Source organism: Coregonus lavaretus, assembly GCF_964263955.1.
Source record: "Coregonus lavaretus genome assembly, chromosome: 33".
Lineage (NCBI taxonomy): Eukaryota > Metazoa > Chordata > Actinopteri > Salmoniformes > Salmonidae > Coregonus > Coregonus lavaretus.
This window is the reverse complement of record NC_140020.1, coordinates 6,076,148-6,088,505: the sequence shown is the minus strand read 5'-3', so window position 1 is coordinate 6,088,505 and position 12,358 is coordinate 6,076,148. Positions and strand designations below refer to the sequence as shown.

At 42.7% G+C, this 12,358-nt stretch overlaps 2 protein-coding genes across 2 annotated transcripts; both read right to left on the bottom strand.

Annotated features, from left to right (window-relative positions):
- Nucleotides 1-273: 273 nt before the first annotated feature.
- On the bottom strand, nucleotides 274-5,196 carry zpax1 (zona pellucida protein AX 1; the record flags this gene model as incomplete). The annotated part of the gene is made up of 17 exons (XM_084150735.1): nucleotides 274-368; nucleotides 471-591; nucleotides 686-827; nucleotides 1,055-1,244; nucleotides 1,444-1,574; nucleotides 1,653-1,747; nucleotides 1,926-2,095; nucleotides 2,233-2,347; nucleotides 2,641-2,846; nucleotides 3,055-3,172; nucleotides 3,340-3,548; nucleotides 3,787-3,943; nucleotides 4,097-4,314; nucleotides 4,409-4,502; nucleotides 4,616-4,780; nucleotides 4,870-4,959; nucleotides 5,059-5,196. 17 exons carry the CDS (start codon nucleotides 5,194-5,196, stop codon nucleotides 274-276), a joined length of 2,454 nt encoding a protein of 817 aa, XP_084006861.1.
- A 2,395-nt stretch (nucleotides 5,197-7,591) lies between these two features.
- Nucleotides 7,592-8,684, bottom strand: ttc32 (tetratricopeptide repeat domain 32). The gene is made up of 3 exons (XM_084151176.1): nucleotides 8,505-8,684; nucleotides 8,224-8,390; nucleotides 7,592-7,816 (listed from the first exon to the last, which is right to left on the bottom strand). Exons 1-3 carry the CDS (start codon nucleotides 8,618-8,620, stop codon nucleotides 7,689-7,691), a joined length of 411 nt encoding a protein of 136 aa, XP_084007302.1. The 5' UTR covers nucleotides 8,621-8,684; the 3' UTR covers nucleotides 7,592-7,688.
- Nucleotides 8,685-12,358: the final 3,674 nt, after the last annotated feature.

The following is a 12,358-nucleotide window of genomic DNA, read 5'->3' as shown; positions in this document are numbered from 1 at the left end:
TTCCACTAAAGTAGTCTGCAGTGTTGATAATCCAGTAATGTGTAGAGCCCAAGCTGCAACTTAATTTTCTACTCTAAAAGATACTGGTGCCAATTTCTGGCACCACACTGTAGAATTGTCTTCATGAATAGCTAGTTAGTCAAGCACATGAGCAGTTAATGGAAAGACTTCTGCAAAATGAATTTAAAACCTTAGTCCAATATGTGTGGAGACTAAACCACTACTAACTCAAAGGAATCACAACCAAAACAGAAATATGAAAATCTTTTTTTATTATATTTTCCAGGACAAGTTGGATGGGTCAGACAGAAGAACGGGTCCAGATGAGATCTGCTTCTTAGACTGGCTGGCATCTGTAGCGCTAAGACCTAGAACAAGAGCAGACACCAACGTAAAGGGTCTGGAGGACAGGACAGTCGTGATACTACAGAGCCCTAGAATCTCAGGGCAAGGGAGCCTTTGCGACATACCTCTTTTTGAGCCAGTTGGTCTGAGAGAGTTTGCATACCTCAGGGGGTTTACGCACTGGCCTGAGCAGATGGCATCAGGTTTGGTGGTGTCACAAAGGACTGCATCACAATGAACAAAGATCTATGGCGAGAAGAGAACCTTTAAGTATTTTAAATACAACTCAAGCTAGCATCTAAGAGATTAGGCCTTCCATAGGAAGTGCAGTCTAGAGCACCTGTTCTTTCAGAACTGCCTCATCCTTGGTGAAAGTGAACATCTTGATGGAGAAGCGTTTGACGTGAGCTGGGACCTGAACCCTTGTGTCCGCAATGACCGGATGGAAGACAGTGAGGTAAAGGTCATCAAGATTCTCACAGCTGAGGGTAGGAGTGGGCAAGAGATTAGATCAAAATCATGCATGCAGAATCCTGGGCTGTATTCAGTCATGCATACATACTGTTCTGCAATAGAAAAGGGTTTTAGGCAAGTCCAAGTAGTAGATTTGTTTACTAATGAATGAGTCTCTGGTGAGGTCCCTTGGTTATTCTGCCTAAAACAAATCCAGAAAGAGACCTCCATTTGTATCAGAAGACATGGCTACTACCTGTCCACGATGAGGTCCCAGCTAGGAAGAGAAGTGCGGTCCTCATGTAGCGTGGCCCAGCAGTTCTCCAACACCAGCTCTATTTGAGGGTCAGTGGACTGCGTCAGCTCCACCTCAAAATACAGAGGCTCTCTCAAGTGCTTTACCACCGGGTAGTCCTCAGTTTGGTAGAATAGGTCATAAGATACATCTGAAAGACAGAGCCCATGAGCAGAGTACCCCCATCCCCTGAACATGATTGGCAACTGCCATTATGTAAACAATGATTATATTTACAGTTAAACATGATTAGGTCAAGTTTAGGGTCAGAGTAAGATTTGAACCAGCAACCTGAGCAGTCTGACTAGAACAAGGCTGATATTGGTACAGCATCACTTAAACAATCTTACCCTGGGATAGTCTGATTTGGACCACCAGATGTCCCACCCCAGGATCTGCCATAGGGTCAGTGTTCCTTGGACTAGCACGGAATACCATGGTCTCAGTGTAGTTCAGCAGATAGTAGCAGGAGACAGTGTGCCTGAATGATTAAATCCAACCAGTGAGGGATATGCAAGGGACGGAAAAGAGGTCACAATGTAGTGGCATGTATTCTTACCGATACTCTGGAGCGACCTGGCCATTCCTACTTTGTTTGCCTGTGCTGTATGGCAGGGTAATTTCATTCTCGTACACCATGACGTTGTCGAAGAACTAGAAAGATAAGGCAACAATATTTGCAAACTTCCCAGGACAGTATGAGTGATGTCATTCACAATAGAAGTATAATCTTAACACCTAGGATCAAAACCCTAGCCATTCATCAGGATTTAAAAGTAAAAACATAAGCATTCCTGTTGCTTTATTAACACAGGCCCAGAAGCAGTCTTACTGTTCTTGTGGTGCCACAGGAGTTGAGGTTGAAGGAGAAGAACGCAGAGCGGTCATTGCTGAAGGCAGGTTTACATGACTGGTCCCGCAAGGTCAGGTATTCAGGGTTCAAGTTCCTAACAGATTCTACCATCACTGCCAGCGCAGTTGCCGTGCCGTTTGAGTAGCACTCTGAAATGTGTTCAAAGCAAATGTAGAACAGTCAGCGTCCCTTGACCTAATGAGACAGTTGTAATATTTTAACTAAATTGTGTTAACTATGTCAAAGTAGCATTAAAGTACAATTCTATATTAAACTGAAAACAAACCAGTTGTGGTCAAGGGGAAGTAGCAGGCGAGTGAAAGGTCATTGAGTTGCCACATGTTAGGAGTCTCCAACAGCAGCAAGTCCACTCTGGCTCTGACAGATTTGGAATGAACCAACTGGAACGCAACAGTTACTTTTAGGTCAGGGTTAGGCAACTAGATTTAGACAGATTACTTTGAGCTGATGGTCAGAACATGCATTTGAATGCTGCAAATAAACCAAGCCTGCATTTGCCATACTTTAGTTAAATTGACAGCCATTTGTTGAAATAATCTCCTAAACTTTGTGGGGAAAGTAAAGTCACCATGTTGCCAACCCCTGGTTTAGGCAGTTCAATAAAGTCATGTTGCAATTCACTGCTTGTGAGAGTCAAGCGGCATTATAAGTAATCATAGATCAGAACTCATACCTCAAATGCTGCAGCAGTGAATGGCACTACAATACTGAAGTGGGTGCCATTGGCAGTGAGACCGTACAGCGTCGACAGCTCAGTGTCCAGCTCCCGCCATGACCCAGCATGAAGCATCATGGTCTTGAAGTTATCCCGTTGGCTCCCGTATTTAATGGAGATGTAGAAGTTCTCCTGGTCGCAGCTGCCGGTGATTGTGGGAAGAACTAAGACAGAAAGTGCAGCTAAGGAACAATTGCTCTGAAGCACTGGATGGGTGCTCACCCAGGGTCCAGTTTGCCTATTGGATAAGACTAAATGCATAGAAAACAAATTGTTGACAGATTATTCCAATGCATTTAAAAATCAGATAAATTAACTGGGCCCTGGAGTCAAGCTACTGAAGTGTGTTAGATTTAACCTAGGTGGCCTTACCAACATCTTCCCGGGAGGCCTCCAGCTCAGCAGGGTGGGGGAAGGGGGTGTGTTCAGGCAGGATGAGCAGACCGAAGACCAGAGGGAGGAAGTAAATAGTTGTCAGGGGATCAGGGTTCTGCATATGTTGGTGGAGAAAGAATTACATGTTAGTCATGTAGCAAAAGCTTAATGGCGGCAGTGTTCAGAACACCAAGTTCTTTAATGAGAGCCTGTACACAACATTTGCAGTGTTCTTTTACAGAGTCAGGCATTGCAGCAGTACATTTGACCATAGAATCATACTTGTTTCACAACAACTTCATCCGAGAAAGGCACTCTTAGTGAGAAGGTCTTGGAGCTGTTAGCGAAGCGGTGCTCCTGGACGTCAAAGCCTCTGGCATTGCACTCTGCAACAGTCAGCACCCTGGTGGTAAAGGTGATGTTCATCAGCTCCACATCATGGATGAAGGTCCCCAGGAGGATGTCAAACACTCTCTGCTCAGGAAGTGTGCCTGGAAAAAGGTTAGGAAAAGGCCATAACATGGGTTAAAAGGTGAAGCTGGAACTTCACAGGTGTTAGAGAAATGCAAATATTAAGTTTAATTACACCTGACATGCCAGTGTAATTTTATACCAGCAAGTTATGTTTCATCCTTGGGGACTGGGCTGGCTACAGCTCTGCACTAAACATTTGTGAACTGTACACCCTCCTGAACAGACCTGCCTTCAGTACTAGTGAAGCAGACTTACTGTCAATAACATGTGGAGGCCTGGGCATCAGAGGGGTGGTGATGGGGAAGAGGACTTTGTATCTGGTGTCAGCATGAGTGTTTTCTGCCCTCCACAGCAACTCAAGCATTGGTTCAACAGTGTAGGTTATGTGGTATGTATAATCTGGGGCATGGCTCTGCAATCAGGAATAGAAGTTGTATAAATCAAGCATCTTTCAAGATACAGGTTGTGTTCATTAGTCAAATGGATAAAATACACTGAAACACAGGACTAGTCCAATAACTCATTATCTGTTGCAGCGAGTACTGCTTTTTGCAAGTAGCCTGACCTTGTAGTAGCCATCGGGTGACCCCACTGGAATCTCAATGATGATGTGAGACTCCGTGACAGATAGCTTGTAGTGTCTGGCAGACATCTTGGTTTTGTCCAGCCTCTGGCCGTAGATGCCCATGTGGGTCTCCAGGATCTTGACAGCGCTAGAAATCAGCGGGGTGATGCGGCGAGGCACATGCCAGGTGATCACCTCATCAGTGAAGACCACACCACCTGACCAATTGGCAAGACACCAATTAGCAAACAAGCAGAAATCAGCTGCCTGTGTCAACGCAGCCAGAGCCTACCCTTTAGACAGCATACGTACCAGTAGGACAGGCAGCAACTGAATCCACAATGGTCAATTCACCAATCTTGTAGTAAGTGGACACACTGAAAACCTCCATGGGAACTCCGGCAACCTGGTGAGAAAAGACAATGTATTAGTCACATGCCCTTCTATATTACAGGCATGTTCTGCCATGTTACCAGGGAAGTGATACACCAGAAAAACACTTAGACCAGTGATGCTCACCTCTTCAGAATAAGTCTCTGCCATGTTGTAGGGGCTTCGGATCACCAGTCTTGTTGGGGTTATCATTGCGCCGTAGCCAGCCCGCTGAGCATCCTTCAGCAACATGACCTTCGGGTCAGGGGTGTGGAACATCAGCTTCCAGATGCCGTTTGGAGCATCGACAGCCTGTGGTGGAAAGGAGGTAGCAACTGCAGACAAGAAATGTATAGCCAGTCCACGTGTATAAAACAAATTAGCATCTTAAGGTGACATACGTCAGGGATGGCTTCCTCCCAGGAACCGTGAAGCTGCTGGCCCATGACAGTTTTGACAGGGATCTCTGGAGTGACCATGAGGGTTGACACCTGAAGGACAGAGCAAATCACCAAACCTTGAGCAATAACTTCTACACCCCCCAAAGACAGCAGTAAATCCAAATCTAGGGATGATCAGAATGGCCTCACCTCCATGTAGTTCCTGTCACAGAGAATTTCCCTGGAGGCCCAGGGGGAGTAACTACAGGTCTCGGTCACATCATGCTCAACTTGCTCTGACAAGCCATCTCTGTACATTCGGAGTCGCAGGCCAAGGTTAAACACCATATCCGCCTATGGAACAAGTCACTTAGTTCTGGTCATGTTCATTAGGCCCAAAGCAGAGGGACTACAGGGAATGCCAATTTTCCATGTAAAAAAGTAACATTTGGCATTGTTTGCCCTAAATGAACTGTTCACAAGTTAAATGAATAATTCATATAGAAACACCAAGGTTGACAGAGGACCAGCTAGTTGTCATTTATTAACCACCGTGTCACTGTCAGGAAAATGTACCTGGTTGTCGACATAACATCCCAACAAGGAAGCAAAGACTTTAGTGTTGCCCCAAGGGTCAGACTCCATGCTGTATCCACACTGGGCAGCCAAGGTGTGCGAAAGAGGTTTAATGTCAGTGCCATCTGAAAGAACAGTTGAGGATTAGACTTTGAAATAAATGTTTACGCCCAAATTGTCAAGACTCTTAAGCACTTAAACTACTCACCAATGGCATCAATTTCTAGCTGGCTACCCACAGCCAGAGCTTTGTCCAATGTTAGCCTCATGACATTCCCAAGACACGCAGACCTCAAACCATTATCTGGAGAGAAGATACCAGTAAGTCCTATTGAGCAGTGTTAGTCAGGTACACTAAAGTTCACAACTTCTACAATTAGGGAGCCCTTACTTGAACGTGAACTAGGCTTGGAACTTGGCTTCTGGAACTGACCAGAGACAGCAGCAGCCAGCAAAAGCCATGTCACACTAAAATGAGAATACAACAATTAAGTCACACATTTCTCAAATGTAGAAACTAAAAATAACAGAAGATACTTACAGACATCCAAAAACACACATCATAGCAAATCAAAAGGGCACGTTGGCTTGTATGTGGCCAAAAAACCACTGTCATACACCCAAACGAAGGACAGACAGAACCAACACCACTGCACTTGATGTCTCTAGTTGCCCTCCCCAGGTGTTTTATCTGGTAGCCAATCACACTGGCCACAGGTGATAGTCATTAGCAATCAACGACCCACACTCACAGCTCGTTAGCTGTAATCAGAGGACAGAACAGTCAGATAGAAATGCATTAGATAGAACAGATATGCTTCTCTTTCATGTAGAGAAAATAAGCATATTAGCTCTATATGTTGTATTTCTATCTCAAATGTTATCAGGGAGATGATCAGCGAAACATTGAAAAGTAGGGCAAAGGGGGTGCTGCTGGGTCATGTCTAGATGGGATACAACTTTTGTCAAATTGACTTCAAAAGTTGATTTGTTTTTGCATTTTAGCAAACCCTTTTCCTAACCTGAACCTATTTATCCTAAACTGCTACATTAATTATCCTAACCTGCTGCGTAAGTTCTCCTAAAGCTACTACGAAAAGTCAATTTTGACAAAAGCTGTATTCCTTCTAGACAAAATCGGTTTTACTGGCCTATTTCAATAATAGCGTTAATAGTTTACACAGGCAGCCTAATTCTGATCTTTGTCCAGTAATATGTCTTTTGACCAATCAGATCAGCTCTTTTGCCAATAATTGGGCAAAATATCCGAATTGGGCTGCCTGTGTAAACGCAGCCTAAGATGATGTAGTCAAGTCACTAAACCTCAAGTCCGAGTCCTTTATACTTGAGTCAAGAGTCCCTTGGTAGTGCTAAAAGCTGCGGTCCAACCAGTGCTTGACTTGGGCATGAGCTCACTGGAGCTGAATACCAGCACCTCAAATGTTCTACTGCTTGAGCTCCTGTTCCTCTTATAGAATATTAGCTCCAAAGTATTGTAGAGTGCCTGCACCTAAACATAAACATTACCTGCTCCCAAAATGAGTACCGGAACCTATTTAAATTCAAGTCAAGCACTGGGTCCAACCATTTTTTAAATGTACATTCTGTTTAATTGTTGCACATTGTAAGGATGGTAGAGTATGAGTCGAGTCACGAAAATTGTGACTCGAGTCCAAGTCAAGTCCGAGTCGTGGACTCGAGTACAACACTGATACTCATTCATTCAGAAAAATCACATTTCTGCATGTTGTATATTGCACACTAAAAACGCATTGACCCTAGGTTACCAATTAACGGTTTAAATAACAGAATTGGAGCTTGTTATTGAATACTGTACACACTGTTGACCTAGCATGTGGGAGCCAGAAGCAGTATGGATTAATACTTATATTCTTAAGTTTATGGTGTTCAGGATTGTATTTTTAAGACTAGCATCAAACTACCACACAGAAACCCATTATGGTTTGCATCAAATTATATCACAGAATAATTTATTTGCATTAAAAAAACATGTGTTGTACACATTACATCATTATCATCTTCATTAGTATGAGTGCACCGGAGTTCATTGTTGTCAAACACTGGAGTTAAATTCTTAGCTAAGTATGGGTATGGTGTGAATTTACATATCAAGAAAAACATTCTTAAAACATCAGTATCATACATGGACACATTTTTGTGCTTATACACATTGCAGACATACTGGCAACTACTTTGTTGAGATTGGATTGATGACTGAAGATAAGGGTAGACCTAATACATTCTCAATATCCCCTATTGATCTTGTGCTCTTGGTCCAACAATGTTTGCTGTAAGCTCACTTTGGCATCTTCAAAGTTAGGGTTGAGTTCTAGGGCCCTCTTGAAGTCCATCTCTGCGTCTTGGAAAAAACCTGCAACAAAAGGTAAAACATGTATCCATTCAATTCACCAGGGGTGTATTCATTACTTAAACAGTTTACCGTTTAAGAACCAAACTGAACAAAAATGAGGATGGAGCACCTGCATTTGTCCAATAGAAACTCTCGTTTGCGTTCTGTTTGGAGTTAAGTTTTCCACAAAACGTTTTGCAACAGACGAAACGTTTTGCAACAATCGGCGTAATGATTATACCCCAGCCTACTTGAAACATTTCACATAAGGAAAACTAGCAAGACTGCCTTGCCAGCACAAGTTTGTTCAAATGGATGAACTAACAACCACATCTAGTGACTAAAATTGGCACTGCAAGACATTTTTTCACCATTGGAATTTACAATCTCGTCTGTTGTAGCCACTTCATTCCACGACATTTCATTACCTAATCTATAACGTATTAGTCCTCTGTTGTAGAATGGTACTTCGAACTGGCAGTTGGCCTCAATTGCAGAAGTGTAGTCCTCCATTGCTTCACGAAAATCCACCCTGAAGTACTTTATCTGCCCACGGTTGTTGAGAGCAGTAGCAAGGTCACTGGCATCACATTTTCTGAAAGAAATGCACGGTAAAAGAGGATGTTAACATTTAGCTAGCTAGCTAATGTATTTCCAAATAGCTAAATCTGCATGGAATTCACACATGATGTCAATGACAATGTGTTACCTTGTTTGCCAACATGATGCGAGGAACTTTGTATATAGTTCTTCTGCCTGTTTGAAATTACGTTTTTTAAACTCAACATTGGCGCGTTCAAGAGTTTGACAGCTGTCTTGTTCCATTTCATGTATAAAATGTTTGGATGGAAATCTAGAAATCTGTCTGTTCTCTGCTTCAGCAATTCTTACCGGAAATGAGTTAACATGCTTGGTGCGTGTTGACGCAAGGGAGAACGTAGCATGTACGGTTAACATATTTATTGATCCTACATTATATTACTAAATAAACACCATATTTATTGTACATAACTGTTCAATAGATTAGCTATTTAAATATAATCAAATGGTCACCTATTTTCCTTTCTTGTAAAAACAGAAGGTGGCAGAGTTGACCACATTATTAGTTGATTATGTGTCCATATTCTTATGATTTCCTAGGATTTTTCCCCCTCATCATTGGTGTATTTTTTTCTCTTAGATTTGTTGTACTTTGCTGACTAATGTGCATGTCTTATACATTAGCAGTCAGTTAATTAATGTGATATAGAGTTCGCCAGCTTGTATCCCTAAAACCCGGAAATGAGTTACCTCCGGTTCGTTTAGCCAGCCCTATTGGAAAAATCAACGGGGAAAATCTTCTTCTTCTTCTGTAGTTTTTATGGCGGACTACAAACCAAAAAGGTGTATTGACGCCACCAATTGGACGCGGTAAAAAAAAAACGATGTAAAAAGAAAGTCCATACGTGATAGAGAAAACTAACTTAATCCACCCCCCAAAAATAGTACATTGACAAAAACAAAAACAAAACTCTCACTTCTTCCTTCCTTCAAACCCCCATATTTCCCTTCTAGCCCTTATGAAAAAGATTGCTGTCAGAGTGCAGTATAACTGCAGTACACTACAATATAACTGCAGTTAGAGTGCAGTATAACTGCAGTATGCTGCAAATACTGCATCCAAAATAACACAGTTTTTTTTACTGCAGTAATTTTCCAGTGTAACTGCAGTTAGAGTGCAGTATACCTGCAGTTCAAATGCAGTATACTGCAGTTATTCTGCAATTACTGCGTACAAAATACCACAGTCGACTGCAGTTACTGCACTTTTTCTGCAGTTTCAAAACTCCAATCTTTGCTCTAGGACCTGAGAGGGTGGTACGGCTTGTGACAATACTCCATGCAACTCCTTTCAGTCCCAGGAACTGCTCTGCCGCATCCACAATGATATCTATCTTCCTGGACTCACCTCTCCTCCTTGGCAGTGCCATTAATCACCATAGCTATAAAGGCCACAAAGTCCACTTTCTTAACCTTTAAAATATCTGGGTCCTGCTGGTGAAAGCAAACCCCTGCAGTGAAGGCCTATCCACCACCATGGACTCTTCAGGAGTACCATTCGAACCCGCAACCATTTTAACAGCCGCTGCATATGAAATGCTCTGGAAAGCCCTGACTTTGGCCACCTCCTTCTCTTTTACCCTTGTTGGGCATTCCAAAGATGTGACTTCATGGTTCCCACCATAATTGCAACATGTCACATTTTCATCACTTTTAAAACACATGATATGATCTTTTCCACAACTTGGACATCTCTGCTTCTCCCTTCTGCAAACACTTGAAACGTGTCCAAAAGCTTTACAGTGATCACACTGCATTGGTCTTTGGATAAATTATCGGACTCTGTAGTTTATATACCCCAACTGCACCTGAGTAGGGAGAGACTCCATATCAAAAAACAAAAGAACAGATAGACTCTTCACTTTTTCTTCATTCACCACACAATTCTTCCGATGTGCATCAGTCACTGCAGGAATATTTTTTTGTCTCTGTAACATTGACTTCCCACGAGACGCAAGACATTACCCCCTCGAGGGGTGCCCTGTCCCAAGAGACACACACGACACGTCAAACTTCTCAAATCGGGTAAGACGCAACACATGTTCCTTCTGATCCTCAGAAGTACAAAAAATCAAAACAAGCCCGGCTCTTGTAATCCTCACAGCCTTCACTTTACCCAGCACTCACTCCACCAGTTTGGATCTCTCAAATGGATTCTTCAAGATTGGTAATCTGATCAGTTGCTTCTCATTAATAAACCGTACTCCTACAAGATAAGAAGGGCCATTCTCAGCACTGTACGCTACTTTGCCCAGTTTTTGGTTATTTTGGACAATAGTCCAATTCTCCTTGATTCCACCGCCATTAAATTCAAGATCTACATCAGCATCCGCTTCTGCCATCTTTTCCATGCATGGGGAAAGAGTAGGGTTTTGGAATAAATGCCTAAAATATGGTCAGAGGTTAACACAGGCTTAAGACATTTTGTTCTATGAGATAATAGCAGTCAGTTAAAATGACCTTTATGAATTATGAAGCCTGTGTTTGCCACAGACATTTATCCTAAAACCCTACAAAAACTCCATTAATTTCCCCATAGGCTATGTCCAACTAACCATGGCTGAGTTAGTGCCTACAAAAAGATGCCATTACTATTGCTCTCTATTGCAAATTGCAATTGAGCAATCAAATCATAATTCGGTAGTATGCATCAGTATAATACAGATGTTTTCCATTTGTAACATGGTCTATTGCATCCATCTGAAGCTCAGACTAAAATGTTACACTCAGGAAAGGACGCTCACAGAGAAAATTTGAGCAGACTTTTTATAGGTGAGAAATTCCCAGAATGATCTCCCGGGTCAATAGGTCACGTGTCCTCCTTGTAAAAAAAACGGTGCCTTAAGGAACTACGGCCTGTTCAGTAGCCACTTCCTTTACGGCCCATCTACCTTCAGAGTGTGTGGTTGGGTTCAGGCAGATCAAAGGGGAGACACACAGAGGAGGGGAGAAAGGCACTGGGGTATAGACTGCTGAAATAACATACAATAGCGCACAATGACACACTGTGTTAGCCCGAGTCGGATTCCTATAGCTGGGGATTCCATCACAGGATTCAGCCTCTAACAAATAGCCTATAGACAGGCATGTCTACATGTACAAAATGCATATAGACATAAAGGTTGTCCTGGTAGGCAAGGCTAACGCACAACAGAAAACTAACATGCTACTTTGATAGAAAATATCTACTACCACTACTTTCAAATACTATGTCGATGCTCATTCAGCCATCACCTTTTTCATATTTGCTCTTTGCATGTTGGCCTCAGTCTACACCGTAGGGAAGGGATGTGTGTGTGGGGTGGGGCACCCGGCAACTGGTGCATTTTTCCAGTGCCCCAAACATTGTCGTTTGCTGTGAGAATTAACACATAGTGTCAAAGTCCACTCATGGTCTGGCAGAAACAGGGCAGGCATCAATCAGCCCCTCACCATCAAAGAACTGTGTTATAAATCAATATCACTGACAACTACCATCCAGCCATAGCTGTAAACTGTTTGGCGAACTGTTAGGCGTGTTGAATGAGAGGAAGAATCGGCAATACTTACATTATGGTTTTGAAATAAAATAATGTTTACCATCAAGGTTGGGGTCAATTGTATTTTAATTCAAGTTGGAAACTCAGTTTACTTCCTGAATTGACTGAATTGAAATAGAATTGACCTCAACCCTGCATGACATCGTTGATGACTGGTTGAGGCGTTGCACTTTGTATTGTTTTGAATAGTAGACAGGGGGAGTAGGCTTCCACTTGGGGGTATCAGGGTTTGGCTTAGTTTGGGTGTATGTGGGTCAAAGGCTGAAGGTTGTGTCTTTTGAGGGGTGCCATGTCAGTGTTACCCCTAGATTTTAAAGAGATCTGTGCTGCATCACCTATGGCTGTCGTAAAACGTTTCCAAAGTTGAGTGTATGTGTGTGTGTCCGTGCGTCTGTGTGTGTCCGTGCATGTGAGTGTATGTACG